The sequence below is a fragment of the Sceloporus undulatus genome, chromosome 1, assembly GCF_019175285.1.
Source record: "Sceloporus undulatus isolate JIND9_A2432 ecotype Alabama chromosome 1, SceUnd_v1.1, whole genome shotgun sequence".
NCBI classification, from domain to species: Eukaryota; Metazoa; Chordata; class Lepidosauria; order Squamata; family Phrynosomatidae; genus Sceloporus; species Sceloporus undulatus.
In genome coordinates, this window is record NC_056522.1 from 87,526,151 (window position 1) to 87,540,141 (window position 13,991).

General features: G+C 35.7%; 1 protein-coding gene across 5 annotated transcripts in view; it reads right to left on the reverse strand.

Moving 5' to 3' along the window:
* STXBP5 (syntaxin binding protein 5) overlaps positions 1-13,991 on the reverse strand; it is a 165,932-nt gene that overhangs the window by 29,820 nt on the left and 122,121 nt on the right. For 2 of the 5 annotated variants that reach the window (XM_042445837.1, XM_042445841.1), the window contains 4 exons: positions 10,236-10,301; positions 7,713-7,772; positions 7,570-7,617; positions 1,044-1,094 (listed from right to left, as the gene is read on the reverse strand). In XM_042445837.1, coding sequence (XP_042301771.1) covers positions 1,044-1,094; positions 7,570-7,617; positions 7,713-7,772; positions 10,236-10,301 — 225 coding nt within the window. The remainder of the gene's footprint in view (positions 1-1,043; positions 1,095-7,569; positions 7,618-7,712; positions 7,773-10,235; positions 10,302-13,991) is intronic. The other 3 variants (XM_042445838.1, XM_042445839.1, XM_042445840.1) reach the window with 3 other exon arrangements.

The window sequence follows — 13,991 nt, forward strand, 5'->3', positions numbered from 1 at the left end:
GCCAGTGATGGCGAACCTATGGCACGCATGCCAGAGGTGGCACTCAGAGCCCTCTCTGTGGGCACACATGCTGTTGCCCTAACACAGAGTTTGCCAGAGTTTCTTACTAGAAAGCCAGAGGGACGTGGCACTTTGCAATAAATAAGTGGGGTCTGGGTTGCATTTTGGGCACTCGGTCTGTAAAAGGTTCACCATCACTGCATTTGAATTAAGGTTCCAGTCAATTAATAATAGCTTTCTTTAAAAAAAGTGGACCCTATTCATCCACAGGGATTAGAATCTGGGACCCCCAGCTGATGGGAAAAATGCAGATGCTTAAGCCCCATATTATTCAATGGGCAGTGATGTGCATGTGTCCACGTTTGCACATCCGCAAGCTCATACCGCCATTGAATAATATGAGGCATGGTGAGCTGTGGATGATCCAATCTGCTGATGACTAGTCCACTGATAGGCAAGCCCACTGTATTTATTATGTGCCCTGAATACTAATCTACTTACATATTCTATATACTTTATTTATTCTATTTATTTAATGCATGTTTGCCCTGCATTTTGTCTAAAGAACTGAAGGAAATATACATGATTTTCTCTCCTACTTCATTCCTTTATCCTTATAATCTTATAAAATATATTAGGCCAAGAGTAACTGGTTAACCCAATGTTATGTAGGAGCATCATGACAGAATGTAACTTCAAAACAGCTGCACACGATTTCTTTATACTATAGGTGTTTGTCCCAACAGGAAATATTGCAGAGATGAGATTCTCTGTATGTGTATCGATGAACAAAACTATACACCTTTTGTGGATGACATTTCCATGTTTTTAAAGAACAATTTAGAAATAGTTCCAACCAGAAGTGGAAAAATACTTAACAGACCCATTTGCGTATCCAACAAATACTGGAATTTAAGGCAAATGGACTCTTTTTTTCCTTCTTAAAGGGTAAAACTTCAAGTTGTCATTGTATGTATGTCTTCGCTCATAGCCTTTTCAAAGATTATAAACATCATTAATATAGGCTTTGAACAAATACTTACCTAACTCAGGTTTCAGTTCAGTTGGTAAGCTTAATTTTCTAGACATCTTTGCTGAAAAATAATGTATAGTTTTATAATAAAGCTAGAATGATCACATTTTAAAAGATTATATGAAAGAATTAAAACTTAGTTTTCAAATTAAAAATTCATATATAATACTTCTATGCAAATAAGGTAAGCAAATTTATACACATATTTATAATAGATTTTAATTTCAAGTGTACAAAGTGAGTATGACAATTTCTTTGAAATTTTGATCAGAAACACTATATTTAAGATTCTTAGCTTCACTAATATCTTTATGATGGTGTATTAAAACTATTATTGTAAATGGCTCCCAAAACTAACCTCATATTTAAAAAAGTTTAGGATATCAATAAAAATCCATAGATACTTAACCATCTTATCCTAGTGCTTTTGTTATACATTGGAATACTGATGGAACAGGAAATTCCCAGTAGGTTGAGACACAAAAAGTGGTATTTGAGAAAAAAAAATAACAGAAATTAAAAAATGTAATTAAATTAAAAATTTGAATTTCATGTAGTTCTCATGCTGGCTGTGCAGGTCCTTGGAGCTACAATCCAAAAAGCAACTTCCCAAGTGCTGAGAATTATGCTGAAGTTAAACACTGCAAAGAGTCTAGTATAGTGGGTGAAAATCTGTTCACAGATTATGAACTATGCTTCTAGGGAAGAGTTGCTTTCTTTGCCCTACTGTCAAGGCCAAGAGAGCTCAATTCACCACTAAAGTGGGGAAGGAGAAGCACAGTTCTTTCAAGCAGAGCTGCCACACACAGGGGAAAGATATTTTGCAGGAACAGCTCTGGTCTCCTGGTCAGGAGATGACTACTGTTCCTAGAGTAATAGGGGGCGATGCTTGCAAGAAAAGGTTGTTCTTAACCCCATTAGCTAGGAAGACAGACATAACTGGAGTAAACACGAGAGTGTATAAATCTGTTTCCTTAATCTGGAATGATAGATCTAAATGTGGAAGTCTATCCCTGCTCCTTATTCATACATATTTGTAAACCATTTTGTGGTATTTAAGTCTTTTCAACAACTTTTTATTGAAAAGCAATATGTAAATAATACAATGGTGCATGTTAAAGGGACAGGAAAGGAAGATGGTTCGTAGAACAATTAAGGAACATATTGTACTGGCTTGCATGGTCAGATCCTCATTGGGGGCTCTGCTGTTAGATGAGGTTAGATTCTACAGACACGATACTATAGACTGGTGTTACCTGCAATAATAGAACTTTCTATCAGGAAAGATCTGTGTGCCTCTTCACAAACACATTAACGTAACTCTGTTTTGGAGTTTATTTTTTGAGATGGATAAAGAGCTTGCTGTAGCCTATGCATTTTGTTTTCATTTGTACTTTATTTAGGTTCTTCTAAGCTTCTGTTTTAAAGTTTATTTTATTGTTTTATGAGCTACATGTTATGCTTTATTTTATTTGTTTACTGATTTTAAGTTTACTAGTTGAAAAGATCAGGTGTGAGTGAATATACACTCTAATATACTGATATTACAAGCCATTATTTTAGTAGGTTAATTCTTAAGGATAATTTACAAAAATATAGTTTAGAGAAATATATTTTAATAGTATTTATTTTGTTCTTGTTTATTAAGTACAGTATCATTATTATTGACCTAGATCACAATCAAGACCTTACAGCCATAGTGGAAACAGCGACAGTGATTTGTACACACACAAATAAAATCTGGACCCACAAACAGTTTTCAAAGTAAGAGTAAAATTTCAGATAGCAGTGAGAGGTGAATGTAAGAAATTGTAATAAACACATTAGTAGTGAAACATCTGAACCCACCTCCATGTAAACAAAATCCACACCAGCCATTATCACAACCTTCATGTAAACATAACCACAACCAGCCAACAGCTTGCAAACAAGGGGATGAGGGTCAGACAAGTCTTAATTTTAGAGGGAGCAAAACCCGGAAGCATGGTCTGTAGTAGCTGTAGTAGTAAGGACAGTGATTTTTCCTACACAAGACAATCTATTGTGAAATGAGATAGAAGCCTGCCTTACACCAGTGTTCAGATCAAATCAAAAGAGAAAAGTGATACTTTTTATTTCAACAAACAGCACCACTCACTATTTAATATCATCATGTATGATGCTCAGAGCAATCTGCTTAGAGAGTACTTGACTAGGCCAAACATGTAATCCAAAAAGTCTGATACTGAATTATATGAAGTCAAATTCCAGATTCAAAATTAATATCAAGTTATCTGAGAACAAAACATAGCCCATGAAACAGAAGATGAAATTAAAATAACCACTTCCCTGGCATTGCACGCCTGTAGGTTTTTTGTTGTGTGCCTTCAAGTTGTTTCTGACTTATGGTGACCCTATAGTGAACCTATCTCAGGGTTTTCCTGGCAAGATTGGGTTTAGCTTTTGCCTTTCCTCTGAGGGTGAGAGAGTGTGACTTGCCCAAGGTCTCCCAGTAAGTTTCTATGGCTGAGTGGGGATTTGAACCCTGGTTTCCAGAGTCATAGACCACTGAAAATATTGACTACTACAATAATGGTAGCAAATATTATTCATCCAAATGGGACATTTTTAAGAGCAACTCTTCATGTATCAGAATTTTTGAGCACATGTCAACGATAATGTAGTCAAAACTGAGAAAGCACATAAGAGATGTTCTGAGGTTGCCCCATTTGCTGTTTTTCCTTTTCCTTCTCCAGTCCTTTCCCTTCCCAATAGAGTTTGTGATATTCCAAGACAAATGTAGTTCTCCATCCTCCCTCTTAAAACTAACAGCCAAATATGTAGCTTTTGTATAGGCACTTGCTTAATCCAGGGAAGCATGAGGAAAGTTAAGGTTACAATCCACATTCTCTTCTATCCTAACAATTCTCCACAGGTAAGGCACCACTATGAAAAAAACATCCTCTTTAATATGTGCTTGTTCATCCATCCCCCTAAGGTACTGTGGGAGGGCAGTCTACTCTCATATCCCCCAACAGTTACTCACATCTACTGTAAATTCACACTGGCGGATAGGTAGAGAGACTGTGTGTGTGTGTGTGTGTGTGTGTGTGTGTGTGTGTGTGTAGATGATTAACTGTGAAAATCAAAGTTACTTGTGTTGGCACAGTGCCTCATTTTAAAAGGGAGAATTTTGGAGAAGGGCAAATTCTGATCAATTCAGTGGAGGTTAACTAACTGGACAGGCGAATAAAGATATAACTGATAACAGTTAGACAAGCAAAACACTATTGCATATTCAACTGCTTTTAAATTCTTAAGCAAAGTATCTCAGAGGTTTCTCCTGAATTCCAGGTACAAAAGATACCTAGTACCAGCTACTGAGTTTGCTATGCTTGGCTCAAAGATCTGGAACATGGCAACATGATAACAGTTAAACAAGAAGGCTTGATGCAGCTTTCTGAACGAATATGAGATTATAAGATTGTCCCATTATATTCTTGGTTGGAGCCTGTTTTAAATGTATTAAGACATATTTGGTGAAGGGAATTAATATTTGCTGCAGGCCCCTGACATAGTCCCCAGGGTCATCACAGGCTAGCCTGAAGACAAAGTGCCCTCCCTCCATAACTGTCATCTTTCGGCCGTTGAGGGAGAGAACAGGCTGGCCAGCGTCATCACAGGCTAGCCTGAAGACTGAGTGCCCTCCCTCCATAACTGTCATCTTTCGGCCGTTGAAGGAGAGCAGGCTGGCCCAACGTCGTCAGGGGCTAGCCTGAAGACAAAGTGCCCTCCCTCCATAACTGTCATCTTTCGGCCGTTGAGGGAGAGAACAGGCTGGCCCAACATCATCAGGGGCTAGCCTGAAGATACAGTGTATCTTAATTGTAGATTTTTCTTGCACTGTTTTATAATTTTCTTGTACACCGCTATGATCTATTTGGAATAGCGGTTTATAAATAAAACATATTATTATTTTGATGATGATGATGATGATGATGATGATGATGATGATTCCTTTTCCTGTATTACAAAGACATGCTTACTTTTTATATACAAATTAGCTAATATTGCTAGGATAGAAAGAAAATTACTGAGAAGTGTGCACACTAATGTTGAAATTGTTGCTACTGTTAACTACCCCCGAGTTCATTTTGACTCATGGAAAACCTGATGAGACTTCTCCAAGACATTGTTGTTGAATACAACAATGCAAAATTCAGAACCCACTCTGGTCCATTACCAAAATATAATCTTTCTCCTTCTTACTACAACTATACCAAACCTTATGGTACTCATATTCCAATGATTACCGTTTTTTTACCTCCTCTTTCAACAGGCAAAATAATCTGTAATCCACTGTAACATTGAGCTTTGCTGCCAAAACACTTGCATTGGTTCAATATAGATGTCATAGTTAGAACAGAGTTTGAACTTGATATTGCTCTTCTTTGGTATTTAACACAGTGCATACAATACAAATACTGGTTGGTTGTCTTGGGTCTCTTTGAGTGCAAAGTAGACCCTCCAATTTAATTTTTTTTAATGAAAAAACTGATTCATGGTACTCAGCTGGTGATAAAAAAAGCTGCTGCTTTTCAATCTGTACCACAGATTATTTGATGGGACACAATGATGTATGTATCACAGACTAATATTATGCAGTAACATAACAGGAGAAAGAAAGAGCATCTGTCCCAATCATCATTTTCATCAGGACATAACTGTCACTGGGTAAGACAAAAGGCCAATCTTGCTCACTGTCCTGTCAACCTAACATGTCAAATCAGATGTTTAGAATATAGGGGATAATAAGCAAGAGAAGATGGTAACATCCTTCTTCATCCACAGCATGCATGGAATACCATATCTGAAACAGAAAGTACATCTTGGGCTATGACAGCCAGTACCAATTAATTAAGTCTGTGGAGTCTTCTGTATTCTTTTTATAGCCACTTGTGCATAAGGTCAGTAGGTTATTTACATATCATAAAAATGCTTCCTTCATTAAGAACCATTTTAGTGAATTAAACTTTTGTGAAAGTAATTTTCACTTCTCACTTTCTGCTCCTAAGATTAAAAAATGCAATATATTAATGGAAATTCATTTAAGTAGCTTTTGGCTTTAGCTCAATTCATACCAGTGTAGTATGATATAACTTCCTTGAAGTATCATAACCTCTTTGAAGTTGCATCCTTTATTGCTTTGTGACAGAAAAACAAGAACGGGCAGCCAATGGTGCTGACAGAATTAGATTATTCTGTGAAATTCTATTGTCCAGCCTTACCAGAATGGCATGGAATCAACCCATGAGAAAACAGCAATTGTTCTGCTGGATCTATATTGAACAAACTATCCTGGAGCATTTAAGTTACATGTGACAGAACATATGAATTAATCTAGTTTGTTTACTGTTAAAACTTTGTATTATCCATTTTGGATTGTATCCAGTTCTATTAGGATGTTTATCTACCTACTACTTCTGTTACCTTGATTTGCAAATATGTTCTTTGAAACACCTATTGTGGTGTAAATAATTTCAGCCTTATCTTTTCACCAGGTTTTAATTTCAGATTAAGCAACAATGTAAGAAAGCATCTATTACACTGTGACTCCTTTGCAAACTTCAGATTACAAGGTCAACTTGATATTTTTGTGACATCCAAATACATACAATTTTGTTAGATACATTGAAAATGTAAGTCAGAAAGGAAGTGAAATTAAGAAATCATCAATTTATTAAACAACATGCTGTGAAAAGTCAAATTTAGAATGGAGATAAGCCATTGCTTATTATGTAGATAATATTCCTGTACAGGATGGATGATGTTTCTGTATAAATAAACAGAAAGTGAATGATAAACACCAGACCTGTTCCTATGTAAGTGGATAAAGGATTGCATTTAAATAGAAGAGCAATATAACAAAACATGATGATCACACAGCCAAGCAAGAAGGTATTTCTTACTGTTCCATGTGTTAATCCACCATCCACCATATTTATGTTCATATGAGAGAAGAGTTCAATCCACCTTATGCATATGCTGCAATTTTATAACATATTTTCAATTTATTTTCTGTTACCACATACCATTTACCAGTAGAGAAGCAGAGATACAAAAATACAAGTTATTTGATTAAACAAAAAGAAGTAGACACATTTATTTCATCAGAAACCAGTAATGCAGACTTAAACCAGGGATGGGTATATTTTCTCCAATTCTGCATTAAAAACTTGGAAGACCTGTGTTAAAATTGTGCAGCACTGCTTACAGGATTGAACCCTTTCAATGATTCTAAACAGAAACCAAAACCTTTCTAGGAGAATGTGCATATACTGTACAAATGCAGAAAATTAAGACCCCAGTATCACTGATTGTGTAAATCATTGAGCACAGTGTATTAGAAAAGAATTAGCCCAAAAGAACACCACTTATGGTTAGGAGAATATTAAACAAATAATGAAATGCAGGTAGTGTTGTTTTACTGCATAGTTAAGAACTGCATAGAATAAGGTACCGGGTTAGGAGCAAAGGATAGTTTTTCTATTTCCTACCTATATCACTGGCTACCATCTTGGAAAACTTTCTGCTTTTGGTCTTCACTGCAAATAATATTTTGATACAAAGTGTCAATTTACTAAAAAAAGATGACTTGGTGAAAGGAATAATAATACTCTTAAACATAAAAATACTATACCCTTTTCTATAAAATCATTCAATTTTTGATCATCATCAGAATTGATGGGAGAACCAGAACCTACATGAGTGAAAACAAGAATGAAAGGAACATACAAATGGATATTTATAACAAAGGATGCATATAAGAAAAGTTATGATGACTGCAAAATTAAGAAGAAATACCACCCCAGTCTGCATCTATACAATGGTTTGTATAATTACCCTCAACTACGACCCTTTCAGAACTAACCGAGCCTATATGAAGACACTTGCCCTACAGACAGATAAACCCTTGACTTTCCCATTTTGTAGTAAAAATTCTCATCAAGGCAAAATTGCACACCTGAAAGGCAATACATGGTACACATCTTAAGAAATTTGGGCAGAGAGGGAATATAGTCTCACAAGACTGCTGTTCATGTTTACAGAAACGTTAACAGTAGCAAGAAATATAATTCACATTTTAAATTCCATTTGAGTCATATTTGTCATTAAAATTCAGAAACAAAAGACACAATATTGCTAGGGTTCACAGTATGCTCGTTATGCTTCCGTTGACGGTTTCCTTGGATAATAACAGCGTGCTATTCCAGATGAAAGAAGAATGGGTCTCAGGTATGGTAATTTATGTTTACATTAGTTGTACTAATGAAAAAGAACAAGAATTTGGTTTGGGGAAGTATTTCTGATAGTTGATTTCCTCGATATCATATGCCATCTGATGGTCAAAGAATAGAAGAGCTGACAGGAATTGATTAGGACAGTTTTTAAACTACCATGTATGCTATATACAGAGGCAGCATACATCTTATCACACATACTAGAGATAAGGGAGTGGAATAGCTATTTCTATCTTGCTTTGCTTATCAGCTTCTCAGAGCTATTTGCATTCTCACTGTTAAGAGACGAATGTGCTGGATGTAAGCCATTCCCAGTATGATCCAGCACAGGGAGTTCTTACATGAATAATAAGAAAATAAGAGCTGTTATTTTCAATAGGAAGGCTTACTATTGCCAATTTTAATGTTATCAGTATTAAAATCACCCATGAATATACATATTTTTTTCTTTCACTTATTACTGAAGTAACAAAACATGAAGACAGTTACAGTTCTTAGTCTTATTTCAACTCAAAATAGAAAATTTTCAAGTAGTTTCTTATGAATGACGTAAGAATGATTGAAAAATAATATTCTTTACTTACCTGTAAAATGCATTTTTAAAAGAGCATTTCCTAACAGCGATCACAGGCCACTCACTATCTCTTCAGGCTGCACTTTAATTGTGATCAGCAAAGTAAGGTCCCAATACTTTCACAAAAATCAGAAAATGAATAGATTTATTTCTCCTTACATGGGGGCATCATTTTATTTTCCCCTCAAATGTGATGTGAAGAGCCAAGACCCCCTCCCTCTGGCAGTGAGGGCAGGGGGAAATCACTGTCCTTCCTGTATTCCTTGGACCTCAGGACTGTAAATCAGGCAGTAGGGAGAATAGCAGCAACCACATTCTCTTTCCCCTCCCCCAGTACTGGAGCAGCCACCACAACCAATGGAGGGGCACTCAGGTTAGCAAGATGGAGTTATTTATTAGATCTAATTAAAATATGAGCCAGTGAAGACCTCAAGAGATCACTTCATATTTAATAAAAACATGATGTAATCAAATTTTATATCATGAACCAAGGAAGTCTGAACTTCAGCGTCATCACTGTTTTCTCTGCTGCTTCCCCATTTTTACACTATTGCAGCTTCAACCTATTCACTGTACAGTAACAAATAAATAACCAATAAGTAGAAAGATCTTGTAGCACCTTTGAGACTAACTGAAATAATGAAGTTGGCAGTATGAGCTTTCGTACACTTCAGTGTACTTCCTCAGATGCATTTAATGCAGTGGAAAAAATAACCAGTAATATCTGCAACAAATGCAGCATTAACGTCTTCTGTATAAAATTACTTTGAAAAACAAAATGTTCCTACCCTTCTAGGGTCATACTATTAAAATATAAATGGACTTTGTAACAAAATAAGCATCAGACTCAATTGCACACTAGCTTTTGAATTGTTAGTGCTAGATAAATTAGTTCAAATTAGAGTGACAGAATAGAATTTATTTTCAGTATTTAGGAAATATTCACCTTGATAAACCCATAGTTCATGTGGCTGAAGAAGACTGCTATGTTCTACTGTGAATATTCTCTTCTTGAAATTGATAGATCAAGGGAATTAAAACATTTCCCCCTTATATTGAACATTTCCATTGGCAATGCCGTCTATAAACTGTAAATAATAAATAATGATAAATATATAAGAGTAGATAAGTGCGTTGCTCAGGCTTTAGGGAAAATTTTAAGCCAATAAGAAAATAGTCACCTGACAAAGATATTCATAGGCTCAGATACTTGAACTGTGTGTACAGAAAAACACTGTAAGACTCGGTGGCGTCTTAGAAATACCTCTGCAATGCAAACACTATAGCACAGAAATGTTTGTTTTGAAGCACTGTTTAATGTTACAGTGTTCCAATAACAAATAATTACCTGATGTGGGTGACTTGCAACGATCCTCTTGTACTGTTGTACCTTCATTAATATCACAAAGACCCGCTGTGAAATACAAAGCAAATTTTGGAATTTCAAACACATCAAGTAACAGTAGTTTACATTTTCTAATGCTGTACACTGAAACATAAGGGTTCCCCCCCCCCACATTCCAAGACAGGAATAACTCACAACTTTAAAAGTCTTGAAATGTAAGTTATGTACCGTATAGGGTAGATAATCTGATGCATTCACCATGTTGTAAACTACGACTTCAATAATCCCCAATTATTGCCCATGTTAACTGTGACTGATGATGTAGTTCAGAGCAACCTAGAGGACACCTAGGCTTGATACAGACAGGCCAATATAAAGCTGCTTCGAGTCACTTTGGAAGTATGCTGTTTAAATGATACATGCGTCCTAAAAGTCCAGAAGCCGCACCAAAGCCATGCTCCAGTCCTAAGGACTGGAGTGCTGCTTTGGTGCAGCTTCCAGATTCTTAGGACTCATGCATCATTGAAACACCATACCTCCAAAGTGACCTGAAGCAGCTTTATTTTGGCCTGTCTGTATAGGGCCCTAGTTGCCTACTCTTTTGTCATACCTTTGAAGTGTCAATTCTAGAAAAAGGAGATCCTGAAAACCCAAGGACAGGGTGAATACATGTGCATAAAAAGTTTTTTTTCAAATGCAAAGTTTTGAACACAGTATCATTCTTATGTAATTTAAGTGCACATCACCAATGTGTACTAAAAATGAAGTATACTTGTTAGTTGTATTTGAAAAATGGGTATCTAACAGTTTTAGGCATCAAACAATTAAAATGACCCAATAAACCTTTACAAAGATCTAAACACACAGCCATAAAACTAATGCAAACTCACAAATACAATGTAAACAAAAAACACTGTATTCTTGTAACTGAAATACAAGAACAAGTATGAAATAGGTACATACAATCTAGTGGCCAATCAACGGCCATCCCTCTTCAACAGCAAATCAATTTTTTTAAAAAAAGACAAAACAGTACAGTTGAATATCTCTTATTTGAAAATCAGAAATTCAAAATGCTCTAAAATTCAAAACTTTTTACATGGGTGGCTGAGACAGTGACACCTTTGCTTTCAATGTACACAAACTTTTTTCATGTACTGATTTGTTAAAAATATTGTATAAAATTGCTTTCAGGCTATATATCTATGAAACAAATGAATTTTATGTTTAGACGTGGGTTCCATCTCCAGGATACCTCATTATGTACACAGAACTATTCCAAAATCCAAAAATAAAATAAATAAAATAAAATAAAATAAAATAAAATAAAATCTAAAACACTTCTGGCTTCAAGCATTTCAGATAAGGGGGAACTCAACCCGCATATTATGTTAGTTGGTAAAATTGTGTGTGTGTGTGCGTGCACACGTGTGTGCTTTAAGGTTGCCTGTCATTTTATGGCAACCTCATTAATTTCATGGGGTTTTCTTAGGCAAAGAATACTCAAAGGTGGTTTTGCCAGTTCCTTCCTCTAAAATATAGAATCTGGTATTCATTGGTGGTCTTCCATCCACGTACTAAGTACCAAGTACCAAGATCCTGCTTCTAAGATCAGATGGGATCTGGTGCCTTTAGGGTAATTACTAATAACTAAAGTAATAATAATTTTCTTATTATATATCATAATGGGCACCAAATAGGCATGGTTTATTAAATAAATAAATAGTATGCACATTATATCCTAAGTATTATATATTCTTATAGAAGTGTCTCAAATGTGGTAGTGTATTATATAGTACAGCTCTCCCACCGACATGCAGCATTGCCATGAGGACAATGAACAGATTTATTTTCTTATTATTTCTATCACAACCCTCCTAGCAGCATCAAGTACAGTACTGTATTTGTGAAGAAGCTACAAAAACTGTTAAACCATGGACAACTATTTCTGATCAATGTCATCTTTAATTCCCTAATTTAAAATTATTTTTTGTTTGAAGAATAGAAGGACCGGGTAAACCATTTTTATGGAACTCATGGATAATCTGCAAAAATTGTGTCAGCGCAAGAAATGCTGAGGCCAAAACAGCCTTGCAGAACAAAAATCAAGAAAGCAAAAGCTTCTGGTAGAGGAAAAGTCATGGGGAGCGGATTTGTGTTTGTATAAATGGACACATACACCCTTGTTTCAGTTGCTATTGAGAGTTTTCAACACCTCATGTTTTTCTTGGAACATACCCAGTTTGGCTCTTTTCGGGAGCATAAATAAGCAATATCCATAAACTCTGGGGATCCTCCCTTTTATTTCCTTTGGCTATGACTTTTATAGATAAAATTAAAATACAAGAAGAAAATAAAGAAGCAGAGGATTTGGAATTATTTCCATAGAGAGGTCCCTACCACTTGCCACTGCCTTCTTAGTAACTTACATTTCTGTGAATTTTTGTAAAGCTTCAGAGTTAAAAAGAGAACAGTCAATGATTGAATTTCCTCTTGGAAAGGCTAAGGCAGAAGGAACTATATTTAGCTTGGTAACATGACAGTATACTGCCTACTACTGGGTCATTTTGCCCCCCCCCCCCCCCATGTGTGCCACTATTTACAATTCTACCTTTTATAGTACAGACCTATCCGCACATGATCCTGAAGAGAGCTCATTTTTCTAAAATTGTACAGAAAAATCTTAACTAGTTGAACTATCTTTAGAACATAAATGAATAACGGATGTGAACCTTTGGCAAGCATGTGATTGAAGGTAATTACTCCAGAGCCTTAAAGCTGCAATAAAATATATGATTCTAAGCCGTATCAAGTGTTCTTGAAATACACACACACCCCTACACAGTAAGGAAGCTTTCATGAGATGCCACTGATTTAGAGTAATGACAATGAAATAAAATGTTGGTGGATCAGTGATGCTTTCATGGAACAATGGGTTTCCAACACTGGGTGAAGAGTCCTTTTGCAAGGGTTAGAGGAAGAGAAAGAAGATGAATTTTGGTGAGGAATGTTTTATAGTGACAGAAACATCTGGTTTGCATATGGTTCTATGGCATAATATGTATAGGCCAGATGGTTAAGAGCTTCAATTAAAGACCAATGGAGGGCATTTAGTAATCTTTTAAAAATATTGTTAATGTAATGAGATTATATGTTCAGGTGGGATGGTCTGGACCAGTGAATGCACAGCCAATTGGCTTGAACAATTATATTACATCACTTAGAGAAAGCATTCTGTCACAAGTGTTGTCAAAGATATTACTACTGCATGCTCATCTATATACTCGACTATAAGTCGACCTCATGTATAAGTCAAGGGAAGGTTTTGCGACTAAAATTATGGATTTTGCTATAACCCATGGATAAGTTGAGGGTAAAATTTAGGGGCATGTAGCAATGGATCTAAAGGATGAAGCAAATGAAAACAATGCCAAAGAACTTACAAAATTCCAGCAGGCATAATTATTTATACACATCATAAAGGCTGGATGGATGAGAGAGTAGAGGCAGATCGGTGCTGTCAAGACAAATTATACTCTTGCCTTTCACCAGGGGATAGTTTCTTTTAAAAAAAGAGTTAAAGTATACTTACATTGACCCATAGACAAGTCATCTCAGTTTTTTTGGGTTAATTTTCTGACTAAAATTTTTAGACTTATACATGAGTATATACAGTAATTAGGTTTCTGTAACATCCATATATTTAATAATGGTCTCAAAGCAGCAATGTACATGTACAAGGGGAAGATATGTGTACAC